This window comes from Mizuhopecten yessoensis, unplaced genomic scaffold (genome assembly GCF_002113885.1).
Source record: "Mizuhopecten yessoensis strain PY_sf001 unplaced genomic scaffold, ASM211388v2 scaffold10947, whole genome shotgun sequence".
In the NCBI taxonomy this organism is placed as follows: Eukaryota; Metazoa; Mollusca; class Bivalvia; order Pectinida; family Pectinidae; genus Mizuhopecten; species Mizuhopecten yessoensis.
In genome coordinates this window covers 155,488-169,108 of record NW_018408801.1, presented here as the reverse complement: position 1 = coordinate 169,108, position 13,621 = coordinate 155,488, and the positions used below count along the sequence as shown (strand labels likewise).

Below are 13,621 nucleotides of genomic sequence, written 5' to 3'. Positions count from 1 at the left end.
TCCCCAATCGGGAACCGTCGGCACTTTCCGTAAACGAGAAAATACGGGAAAAAAAAGTTTACGGAAAGTGCCGACGGTTCCCGATTGCAGACTTCCCAGTCGATACTCGAGCATCCTCGATACTCCAGGGGTGACGCTCACTTAAGTTTGTAAAGAGCGAAAACCAATGTACAGTCAAAATCTGCCACACTAATCCCCAGCACTATCAGCATCAAATTGATACCTGGGTAAAATACAAGCGACTACGACGTATATCAATTCCCTCCACCCAAATGCACCCATATAGGTGCATTTGAATAGCGGTATGATATTTTATACGAACGCACTAAAATTTCTTTTAATGTACAGTATATATATATATGTATACTATCAAAACAAAAGCAACGAATAAACACAAGATTCAGAAATTGCTTTTGGAATGAAGAGTTTGTGTTTTATATGAAGCTTGAGTAAATCTGAAAAATATGCATGGTTTGGACATGGTGAAAATCTGTCGAACATACGAACTCGACCTTAGACGGCGACAGATGAGAGGCGGTGACGGTAACGTGAGCGTACTCTTTTAAGTATCTTAAAATTTCGTATTAAATGACCTTATACATTGATTGAACTTCATTTTCAGACTCATACGTCAGATTTTAATAATTGATCACATGTAAATCAATCTGAAACAAAACAAATACGTATAGATGGCTTACAAAACAAATATGATTGCACGTGACCTACTTTATGTTGACTAGGCTTAGTTAAGTTTAAGAAAAGTTATAACAATCATCACTGTCACAGACGAAGTTGTCAGTAGTAGGGTACCCGGAAAAAAAGAGGTACGGGACAACGGAAAAGTCCTGTAGGGTGGCGGGAAGCAGGAGTAAGTGGACGGAAACAGAAGTAATTAAAGGATGGCACGAAGTGAATATTTCTGTGGGTGTTTTTTTTCAACACGTGAAAAAATCTCCTCGCTCCCGCTGTTCCATAAATCTCTTATCACTCCGTTCAATGCTAACATTTTTTATCGGGGGCTAAATCGCATCGCTTAGCGTGACGATTCCAGGACTGCTAAATAAAAAGAAATTGATTTTAGAGACCCAACGATAGTACAAAAATTCCGATGATCAAATAACAAATTGTCACAGACAACAGTACGTAGAAATGATATAAAAATACATTAAGACTAGAAATTAAAATGCATAGCCTGTTATGGTCATGTGGCTATGCCCGTTACTGATACATTGATCAAAACACGTTTTCTAAAGCAATATATACCTTATTGCAGGGGACGAGGTCATCCTTTTTGGGGGCAAATCCACATCTGTTGCGCCATACGGAAGAAAAATCACATCGCTAAGCTCGGCAATGTTTTTATTTTTTAAAGTCATAATATACTGTTGTATAGTTCGATTTTAATTAAATTTCTTTTACTGCGCATGTTTTGAATGATCTACATCTAACTCAACACAGTATTGGTATGACCTTAAATTTGATCAAATTTGAAAGAGATCAGATGGGCAGAATCTTTCTGGATTTCAGTTTTCCTTCTGTGATCCAATGGCCGTCTTGATGAACAACTTCGAAACCAATTGGTTCTGCTCTCGATATAGTATCTTTCCTATCCACTTGGGATATGTCATGACACAATGGAAGGCTCTGTACGGGCAACGCGCACCTTGCTGATGATACGAGCAGTTGCTTGTTTGAGTGGTTTTACGTCCACTTCACTGTCTAGTAGTTTGGTTATCATGAAGACGAAGAAAAAAATAAGAAACGAGTAGAAGGGATAAAGTATGTAGTGAATGGATAAGAAAGGATGATGGAGGAGAGAAGGAGCCGTCTTTCCTACATGTACTAATTTATAACTCAATTGTTTGGAAGACTCCTAGACCAAATGTTGCCTTATCCTAACTCAGGTTTGACCTGAAGACGCTAGTCGCATAGCAACACCACACCCCGACTCGACCGGAAGAGGGAGACACAGTCGCCAACATATATACGAGTAGTTTACTTTGACCCCTTTATATACACTGAAATAATCGCGCGGTAGCGTAACGGTAAAATTGACCAACTTTCGACTTTGAAGTTGGGTGTCGCTCCTCTGTAATCGTCAAAGGACAGCTATAAACCTAGTGATTGGTTATTTTTTGTATTTCTGCAACCAATCGTAAAAGCTAACCGCGTGCCGTTGATTTGGTCATAACAGAATCCAAGGGTGTAGAGAAGATGTGTGTATCGGGTACGGGGCCATTGAATGAAAGGTGCTTGGTGAAAGGCGAGATCAAATGCTATCATCTGGGCAATCTACGTGAATTGGAAGTTTAACGTTTTTTTTCTGAGCATTTACATGCAGTTGTAAGAGTTTCCATACCTTTGTATTGCGATACAATGTTGGGACTTACAAATCAGGTTGATCAGGAACAGTTCACAAAAGAAAACTGATAATAAATGTATATATATTTAAATGTTATTAAATGTAGATTGCCTCTTTGTTCATGGTGTTGGTAATGGCTTATTGACTATCTGCAAAAATAGATAAGATCCATAAAAGGTAACACACCAGCTTGGAAAGGCGTGTGTAGTAATTGGACACTCATCTGATGTAATTTAAATGGCGTCATATTAAAGCATTGTCAGTTATCTCCTTTTTTTTCATCAAACATGGCCAGCTTAGTTTTCAAACAAAATAAATAGTAAATGATATTTGATTGATAGATTAAGAATTTATAACTAAATATCATTTACCATTTATTTTACCATTTATTTCTATCATTTGCTTGTCTTGTCAGGGACTCCTTGCAGGGAGGCGTCTTGAAAATAAGACCCATTTGAAAAAAAGCTGTCTGGGGTTCACAGTGCTGAAAATCATATTTACATTGAAGTGCTTATCATACTTTTGTTTCCTTTGTAATGATACGTACACATATGTTTTGTATATCAAACTATAATTACAACAATATTCATCCAAAACACATCGACGAATAAAACGAAAAAAGTCGACGAATACGGACGTGACAGCAAGCTCATTGGTTATGTAACTCGTCTTATTGTAAATACAACTCCGACAGATAGATAATTAAATGAGTGAATGAACATTCACACTTCACTTGTCTTGATATACATTTTAGATATCTTGATATTTAAAAAGCTAGAACTTATTCAAAACGATTACTTTATATAGTGTTGCACCGCAATGAACATCTCTTCATTTTTTGGTCATTTATAGACGTGTTTCCCCATAGTAAGGTGTTCCAGTTAATACCCTGGGCACTCCTGCTTTCATTTCGATATAATCGGATGTTTCCCCATTCGGTACAACACTTTGCTGTCTGTTTGAAAGACGATTTTAATCATCCCAGCAAAAACTGCTTTTATTAAAGGATGTATTTTTAAAAAGCATGAACGATTGTTTTGTGTCATTTTGATGGAAATCCTTACTTACTGGATGTTGAGAATTCCCTCAAATGACTACAGTTATAATATTGTGTCTTTTTAGGATTTTCTAGTATATAATAATTGCAGGTGTACTTCTAACCATCTTCTGTTTCTTAACGCTTGCCTTTGCAATGCCTTGCTCATCTGGTTCACCCGTTGTCAGTATAATCACAGGGACCTGAGCATTTGTTACAGCTATATTTGGACCTAAACTTAGGCAAAGGTACTAACTTTCCTTAGTGAATTCATTGTATGGGTTTACTAGCATATTTATCATAACCTATATTAGGCCCAATGGATTTGAGTCGCCGCTAATCCCACGTTAAAAAGTACTTCATGAGGTATATGCATGAATCTCATATTATTTAAAACAGAGACTTCTGTTAAAACATCTTACAGTTCCAAATTATATACCACCGTTACTCACTCTAACGTTAAATCGCATCTCAGGAAATTTGTACGCTAATGGTTTCAGAATTAAACCGAAAAACGAAATAAATATAACACGACGGTAACATTACTTGAAAGATCAATACGATAGTTAACACTATGCATGGAAGAATGCATTGCGACTAAAAGCGATTCTTACAAGCCCACGGTAACAGCTATCTGAAGAAAGAGTTATACACAGACCATAGTTGCAGGAAGGAAGAATTACAAATAGATCAATACCCAATTCTTGAATTTCGTTTTTTAGATACACATTAATAGGGATTTGTTTGAAGTAGTATTACTACACGAATTATGTAAATTATCGCGGCGTTGAATACTCTGTCACATTCAATATGGTACATATATCTTTCCTTTCTTTTAACATTTTCATTTGTGAGATACCACCAATGACAGTGTATAACATAAATGGTTGTTTCCGTTTAACAGATTCTCCCTGAACACTAACCTGACTCACAGTGCTTTGACTAGGACAAAGTATATACCGCCACCACCATGCGATACTGTAGTACAAGAGGTGGTGTCACCGGTCTTACATTTGAGGAGGCCCTGTATACCGGATATGCTGAAGATGGTGGAATTATACTTCCGGAGACAATTCCAACCATCACCACAGACACTCTGAAATCGTGGTCCAAGCTGTCTTACGTGGGGCTAGTTAAAGAAATCGTACCGTTGTTTGTGGGAGAGGACGAGATTCCAAAGGACGAACTGAACGGTACGTTGTTTTAGCGTTATCTCACAGAAGTCACATTTTCTAAAATAATTCAGGTATTTTTCCTCAAATGACCACGGCGCACTTTGTGATGATGAATATGCAGACTTGGACAGTACGCTTGAATTTGCTACACTGTTGGTTATTTTTGTTTTACTATTCATCCAGGTTTATTGGACAAAGCATTCGGCCGTTTCACCCATCCGGACGTCACACCCATATCGAAGCTTAACGATGGTCTAAACATTATAGAACTCTTCCACGGCGTCACGTGGGCTTTCAAAGACCTTGCGCTGTCGTGTGTGGGACAGTTTCTGGAATACTTTCTTAATAAACGACAGAAACACCTGACAATCATTGTTGGTAAGTCTGTTTGATATATTATGTGTTCGCAAGAAATAAGTTATAATGACATTTTTTGATGTGGTAGCGCACTGGGCTACTGTGTTCAGATCCAGGTACCCTATATAACTGATTTTTCTTTTTCTTACCTAGATGGAATATTGTAGCTCCTAAGGCTCTCATCCTGAGATTAAGTTTTATCCATTAGCAATATCCGTTACAGTATATTGTATTGGCGATACAAAGGCAAACATTATTATCATAATCAGGTATTAATTCACGGTAAATATGCTACTAGTAATAAGTTTTATGCAGGTATAATTATAGTTTTTAAACTTGATATGACTGTTTATATTTTTAACGTTTCTAGGAACATCTGGTGACACCGGAAGTGCTGCCATTGAAGCGATACGTGGTTTGAAATGGGTAGACATTGTTGTATTACTACCGAAGGGACGATGTTCTCGTGTCCAAGAACACCAAATGACCTCTGTTATGGAGGACAATGTCCACGTGTTCCGGGTAGAAGGATCATCAGATGACCTCGACCTTCCTATTAAAAAAGTGTTCATGGACATTCCATTCAAGCGCCAACACAATCTAACCTCCATCAATTCTATAAACTGGGCTCGTGTCATGGTACAGACGGCTCACTACATTTACTCTTATCTACAGGTGGGTTTCACACTTATTGCATAACAACACTTCTTTATGGGCTCTAAATCCCCTAAGGGTGGGGTCAGACCTCTGCGCTACTTCTAGAAGCATGGTTGTGTAAATAATTTCTGCTCAATCGTATGTTATGACTCGGGGGCTAAGTCAGTCCTCCAGAGGCAGGGCAAATCCTGTTAGAATGAAAGTATTCATTTCTTCATACATGGCAATTTTTGTATGGGTTATAGGGATGGGATCCCAGTGGTTTCCTTGTCTTGACCATTGGAATAAGTCCTCGATGGTGGGGCTGTATTCGGGGATCAATTTTAGTAGCATGGATGTATTCGTGACTTATGCTAACTATATATAAGTATGTTGCGATTTTGAGGGAGTCTTTATCATATTTAAATTGTGCTGCTGTAAATTTTGGACCAACCGTTCCAGCACCAGTTTTCAAATTTGCTTCATTCATACTTACCCAAATGGTGTTTAAAGTCAAATAATCAAAAGTTGATATAATCAATGTAGTCGTTTAGAAGTGGCAAAATGTAATTTAGCTTTTTGTTTGTTTTAAATTTAAGTACATCAGCCTTGCTCTAGTTACCCCTTAGAATAATTGTCAGATAGTGTACGAACCCAGTACGATAAGTATACGTATTATATACGTTGTTACCTCAGATGTACCCTGTCATTACACGAATAACGATTTGTTTGTTATACTGTATGTTCACCAAAGATGTGCCCAAGTTGTGATGGTGAGGTAGAAATTGTCATTCCGACGGGTGCGTGCGGAAACGTTACATGTGAGTATATGTAAATAGTCACTTGACAATTTGATTATAAACCGTCTATATTTAGTGATACTATATACATGTAACATACATTGTTTGCCTTTATACACTCCTTATCAAAGTATTCGTACGGATGTGGATGCCTGTGGTAATAGTATGGTTTGTGCTTAAATAAACACTAGAAATACGGAAGTAAGGAAACGATTAAAATACGATAAACAGTAAATACAGAAAACCGAACAAAGTAAATGTGTTTTGTAACATGTGCCCGTTTCGTCCATTGATTCCTACGATAAAACAAATGGAAATCCTTGTCTTAATGTCTGTTAGTTGTGTAGCAATTGCTTTAAAGCAAATTAATATAAAATCGTCTTAACTTTTGTACTTATAGTTTTATTCAGAAGCTTGGTGTGGTATTTGTCTGTGTTAATTGTCTTGTCATATAGAAACGAAAAATATTATATGTATTGATATATAATGCAACATTATTTTGCATGTACTGATTTTTTTTAAAACTTAATTGATTCTTTTCCCATGTCGTAATTGATATGATGTTGTTAACTCAAAGTAAATGTTTTGTATGCACACATAGCGGGCTGTCTGGCTCGACTGATGGGCGTTCCCCTACGACTGGTGTGTGCCGTAACTACCAATGATATTGTCGACAGAACCGTGAGGAATGGGGACTACTCCATGGCAGACACCGTCACACAGACGCTTGCCACGGCCATGGACATACAGGTAACTTTGAATTAATTTATAGTTCAAGGTTACGATTGACCGTAACTGACGGAGTAGTCGAGAAAAATAAAATGTCCATGGTACCAATCTAAAAGTGTCATACATGAGTCAGTTACACCCCAAAGTTTTGCACATCTGATTTCACATCTTTGCCAGCTTGTGTTAAAGTGATGTTTCCTTTTCTGAGGGTATGACATACTGTCACCCAAACCATAACCCAACATATTAGGTAAGAGTATTGAATTTCCACATAGTTGAGTGGTCTACCCTTTATCGACGATGTTGGTAATTTGTCGAGACTCTGATTTGCTTTTTAAATCGACCGTGTGTGTCCAATATTCGCCCTTATGTTCCATCCTTTTCAATTGCGAACGTAACCATAACATTTCCAATGCTTTGGAAAGTGTAAATTTTCTGGAATTACAGTTTTTTCCTAGAGAGACTAAGAGACGATCACTTCTCTAACCAACTGAGTTCTACTCCCCGCGTTCGAAATTGATGTCCCAACAGTTACAGAGACCTATGTCTCTCCATTTCAATCACAGATTTCTGTGAGGGATCAACAACGAATAAGTTGTAATAGGATTGGAGGAAGTGTTTCAGAAAGAAAAGGTTGGCCCAGATCACTGAAACCATGTGATTGTTGCAACTGCGTACCATGTGACAAAAATTAACTCTTACAGTAGATGGAATAGAACAAAAAGTCCAGTCAATAAAAGTATTTAAAACGGGAAAAACTGTTACAAATATAAAAATCAAAGACATTCCCTACTAAATGACCGACAGTGTGGTCTAACATGTTTTGGCAGATTCCAAGTTAGAATATTTGCTGATAACAACAGAACCAAATGGTTTAGGAGTAGAGAAATAAGTCATCCTTATTACAGATGTCCAAACAAATTCTCTTCGTCAAGTGCAAGACATTGTAGTAGGTGCCAGTCTAGCAACCATATTTGATCCGTGATTGTGATAAATACGAAAGACAATGTTACTACTGTGGTGAAAGTGGTCATTTGCAAAGAGACTGTAAAAGAATCTGACAGTGAAATCTATGGACAATATGCTGCAGCAATCAAAGAGGGCCAGCGTGAGACAGCTTGGAGCAACAACGAAAACAAAGAATCGCAAGACGAAGAATCCCTCCAAGAAGCAAATAAATGCCTAACATCGGGTCATTCCAGCTGCAAACACATTGAGCTTCAAAACAAAAACATTGTATGTACATCAATATCTGGAGCGGCATTTGAAGAAATCTCCGATAGCACATACAATGTAGCATGCTCGATTAATTCGAAATAGGAAAAAGGTGGACAAAACTATAATTTGCTTTGGAACAGATGACATAGCAAAGACGACCGAGAAACTGTTTATATCAAAGCCAAAATAGGCACTGTAGTGGTGGGTACTGGATGGTTTCACAGAGGCATCATCTATAAGTCTTAGAAGGACGAAGCAGCTGTATGAAGCAGTGCACTTCATATTTTAGCATAGCAACTTTAACAGGCGCAATAACATGTATGTCTTGCGTCAATCCATCAACACATAGCTATAGGTTAAGAAGCTTCGCTGCCGATTAAGGTGTTGGGTTTTATGAAAATCAGTAGCAAAATATAAAAACACAACAACCAATATTTCGATTGAAGTTTTGTGTCCATTTTATCACATTCAAATTCAGCCTTTACAAGTTCCAAATCTAACAAAATAATTGCAGCTTCGTCAGATCAAACAAGTGCAAGAATGTAAAGTTCGTATCCATATCAACTTAAAATCGTATTAAGGACTGCAATGAATTCAAAGTTTGAAGAAAATCCAAGTACCTAACAAGATTGTATTAGTAAGGTATTATAAACGGGTTTTTATTGTATTGTTTTGGGTACCCTAGAATATGGAGAGTATCTGGAGCATGGGGACCGGAGGTAACGCCCCACATATTAATTATCTATCATTATAACGACTTTATTTTGTATTATGAACCCAACAGTATGGACATGATCTAGAACATAATGACTGGAAGTATTACTTAGATATCATCATGAAGATGTCATTTGTTTTCGGTACCCGTCAATATGGAAAGGATCTAGAGCCTGATGCCTGAATTAATATAGACTACAACACTCTTGCATTTTGCAGGATATCAGTATACTTTTTGATTGGAATCAACGTAAAGCAATTTAGAGATGTCCAATGTATTTAATGCATCCTTATATAACGCTCATTAGGGTTACCTTTTCATGAATCACATTCCAACCAGATTCAATTAAGCAATGCATTTCTTCTCGTTATTCTCTTCATAACCACTTTCTTTCATTTCCTGATGCACCCCTTCCTCCCTCCCCCCTGATTTCTTCTTCTTCTCTTTGTCTGTTATACTATCAAAATATATGTAACAGTGCCGTCCTACTACCAGGTTTATTAATAAGGAGACGAATTAATATAAGTACTATTATGTACTTGTTTTCGAATCCTCTTTGTTGATTTTGTATTATTTTGTCACTGCCATATATTGAATAAAATACTGTTTAAACTAAAGTAAAGCGCCTCGTAGTAATTGCTTACCATTATGACGATTTTACTTTTGTAAGGTACCCTACAGTATGTAGAAGATATGGTCATGGTGGTAATGGGTGTATTGTACTGTGTTAGGTACCCTACAATATGAAGAAGATCTGGTACATGGTGGTAAATAATGGCTGTTTTGAATTGTGTAAGGTACCCTACAATATGGAGAGGATCTGGTACATGGTGACAGGCGGTAACGCACCGCGTATCAAGGCATTGATGGACGAATTTGAAAGCACGGGAAAGGTTCAGCTGCCGACTGACATCGTTGAAAAGGTAAAAATAAATATTTAGTATATGTAGGCGAACCTAGCTCCCAACTCTACAATGAATCAAAGTTACTTTAAACAACCCATATTGAGCAAAATGTTGACCTCAATACACATGTACCTTTCCTATTGTTAACATGTAAATGCACTCTTCGAAACATCCTCCTTCTACGATAATAAGCATTTTCGGGTTTATCTTCATTCTCACGTTGTGTTTCTTGTTTGTGAGCAAATGTGCTGGTACCTATTCAGTTGTTCTTAGCTTGAACTGTAGTTTTAAATCCTGACTCTGTTCCTATACACACATTGCATGCCCCCTAAATCAACTTCTTGTCATTATTTACCGACCAGACGAGGAAAGTTCAGTTGGAAAAGTCGGTAAATTTATTAAGTCTGGTGCAGATGTGTATTAAGTCTGGTGCAGATGTGTGACATTTGATAGACAACAGACCCTACGGAGTTAACACTCATAATGACGTTGTTTAGATACCCATACCTGTCCCATTAATTGTCACTAGGTGACAGGTATAAAAATAAGAGCAACACAGCAAGGCATTGTAGAAATTATGTTTTATATTTGTTCATGGCATGATAAATCTTGTACATAGACATATACATTTACACTCGTGTACAAACATGTTACTTAGGAGAGTTATACAAGATACAAAGGAAAATCTTCAATAGCGTGACTAACGGTTCGTATGTTACAAATAAACATGTACTGTATTGATCAAATGTAGGACGTAGAACATAAATAAAACGTTTTTTTTTTGTTTTCTTGTTTTTTGTTTTAATTGTATTTAGGATGCTTTATCATGCCCTGCAAAGTGTTCTCATTTTTCATGACAATTTAATAATCTAATATGGATTTTTTTTTACAATTGGTGCTTTTTATTCAGTGAAAGGGGTGCTTTTCCAATTATGCAATGTGAGTTTTTTTTTCATTACATAGTATATTGTATAATAACAATGTTTTCATTACCTAGTAAACAAGCAATATTGTATAATAACAATGTTTTCATTACATTGTAAACAAGTTATATTGTATAATAACAACGTTTATATTATGTAGTAAACAAGTTATATTGTATATTAACAACGTTTTCAGTAAATAGTAATCAAGTTATATTGTATAATAACAACGTTTATATTATGTTGTAAACAAGTTATATTGTATAATAACAATGTTTTCATTACGTAGTAAACAAGTTATATTGTATATTTCCAATGTTTTCATTACCTAGTAAACAAGTTATATTGTATAATAACAACGTTTATATTATGTTGTAAACAAGTTATATTGTATAATAACAATGTTTTCATTACCTAGTAAACAAGTTATATTGTATAATAATTGTTTTCATTACATAGTTAACACGTTATATTGTATAATAACAATGTTTTCATAACCTAGTAAACAAGGTTATGTAGTAAACAAGTTATATTGTATATTAACAATGTTTTCATTACCTAGTAAACAAGCAATATTGTATAATAACAATGTTTTCATTACCTAGTAAACAAGTTATATTGTATAATAACAATGTTTTCATTACCTAGTAAACAAGTTATATTGTATAATAACAATGTTTTCATTACCTAGTAAACGAGTTATATTGTAAAATAACAATGTTTTCATTACCTAGTAAACAAGTTATATTGTATGTTTTCATTACCTAGTAAACAAGTTATATTGTATAATAACAATGTTTTCATTACCTTGTAAACAAGTTATAATGTATAATAACAATGTTTTCATTACCTAGTAAACAAGTTATATTGTATAATAACAACGTTTATATTATGTAGTAAACAAGTTATATTGTATAATAACAATGTTTTCATTACCTAGTAAACAAGTAACTAAAACGTTAACATTTGAATCATATCACTATATTTGAATACATGGTATACTGCAACCATAAACGCAGCTCAATCTGGCGTTGTTTAGGATTGCTGCGAAATACGTCATAATTATACTTAATATGACCGTACATTTGAATGATGAACAAACTATAACTTGTGTACAGTACAATAGTTGTTTTATGATGGAAAATTAGGATATTAAAGAATGCTTTCTCTGTTTTGTTCTAGACCAAAGAAATCATTGTCGAGACATTTGTCGCCAATGACGACGTAGTGAGACAGACAATGCGCCGGACGTTTGAGAAGGACCAGTACCACGTGTGCCCACATACAGCGATAGGCGTGGCATACCACTACCGGGACCTGGACAGGTATGGTTATCCCTACATTACCGGAATTTGATACCTATAAACGATTTTAAATCATCCCTAACGAAATATCCCCTTCTAAACCGGAAATCGTTTATTCGCCGTGTTTTACAATGATGATTTTTTTTTTTTGACAAAAATATGGTCAAAGTTTGGCAGGAATAAGGCAAAATCCTTTTTCCTTGCAAAAATATGTATTTATTTATGTGCTATAACTGTCATGCGCTACACGTCAAAAGTACATATTTCTTTCTTGTCCTTTAGTAAACAAAACACAGACAGGCGCCCTCCCAGGGTAATCATAGCAACCGCTTCTGTGAAGAAGTTCCAGGAAGCTGTTATTTCTGCTGGACTAACGCCCGTCGACAACGCCGAGGTTGCGTCACTTCTCACAAAAGAAACAAAATCACAGGAAATGAAAAAAGAGGATAACTGGGAAGAAATGTTACGAAAGACCATTGAAATGATTTCTGTGAAATCAAAATAACTCTGGACATATAACACTGTTATAAATTATATTTTGAAATAGTTATGGGTACATGTGATACAATTTTTATGATTTATATTACATAGAATCACAATCAAATAATGTTTTATTATAATTGATGTTAGATAGTACTATATGATTTTTTTAATTATCTATTTTCGTTAAACAAGATGTCTATGACAGGTGCTATATACAGGTAGGTTAAAGTTATTGCCACATACTTGGTATTATATTATCATTCTGCTATATACAGGTAGGTTAAAGTTATTGCCACATACTGGTATGAGCCAAAGATTATGAACAGTTGTGTTAAAAACACATTGAAAAGAGGGCTGGTAACAACATTGGATTGTTACCTTGTGGCTTAAATATATTCTTGCACAGTTTGCAGCGAAAAGTAGTAATTTTTTACTTGTTATTATTTTAAAGGCACTTTTATGTTTTTCTCGTAATTTTAAGTATATTTTTGATCACTTTGGACACGGATTTCCATAATTTTGATTTTGAGTACCACTTATGTGTCTTTAACGGATTAAATGACCATATGATGAGGTAAATGCTTACTTTGGATTTCCGCATTGATTAAATACAGTCTGTGTTACCTTGCTTTGTATTACTAATAAATATGTTATGGAACTTCTATTTAATAATGTCTGTTTTGACCATTATTGTTTAAGAATTTTTATGAATACAAATCGAACGCAATCGCTACACAATGATGCTCATTATAAGTGGCTGCTTCATAGTGATTATTCGCACACATCAGCAACATTGAAAGGTTGACATTAATTATTAGCAGATAAGAAATGAACATATCCAGTCAGATTTGGAGCGAGATGATATAAATATCGATATTACTGTTGATTACTCTCTGAATGTGATATCTAAATTCTATTTTATAACATGATAGATAATTTTATAATCATGCTTGATGAACGATGTAGTATAATTTCAAA

The 13,621-nt window shown here is 35.5% G+C and overlaps 1 protein-coding gene across 3 annotated transcripts; it reads left to right on the top strand.

Annotated features, from left to right (window-relative positions):
- Positions 1-501: 501 nt before the first annotated feature.
- Positions 502-12,745, top strand: LOC110463958 (threonine synthase-like 2). 3 transcript variants are annotated; one of them, XM_021518926.1, is made up of 9 exons: positions 502-548; positions 4,303-4,591; positions 4,757-4,951; positions 5,301-5,605; positions 6,321-6,387; positions 6,968-7,116; positions 9,826-9,951; positions 12,039-12,181; positions 12,443-12,745. In XM_021518926.1, exons 2-9 carry the CDS (start codon positions 4,369-4,371, stop codon positions 12,663-12,665), a joined length of 1,431 nt encoding a protein of 476 aa, XP_021374601.1. In that variant the 5' UTR covers positions 502-548; positions 4,303-4,368; the 3' UTR covers positions 12,666-12,745. The 3 variants fall into 3 exon arrangements, with proteins under 3 accessions (XP_021374601.1, XP_021374602.1, XP_021374603.1); XM_021518927.1 differs by having other exon boundaries at positions 517-543; XM_021518928.1 differs by having other exon boundaries at positions 544-566.
- Positions 12,746-13,621: the final 876 nt, after the last annotated feature.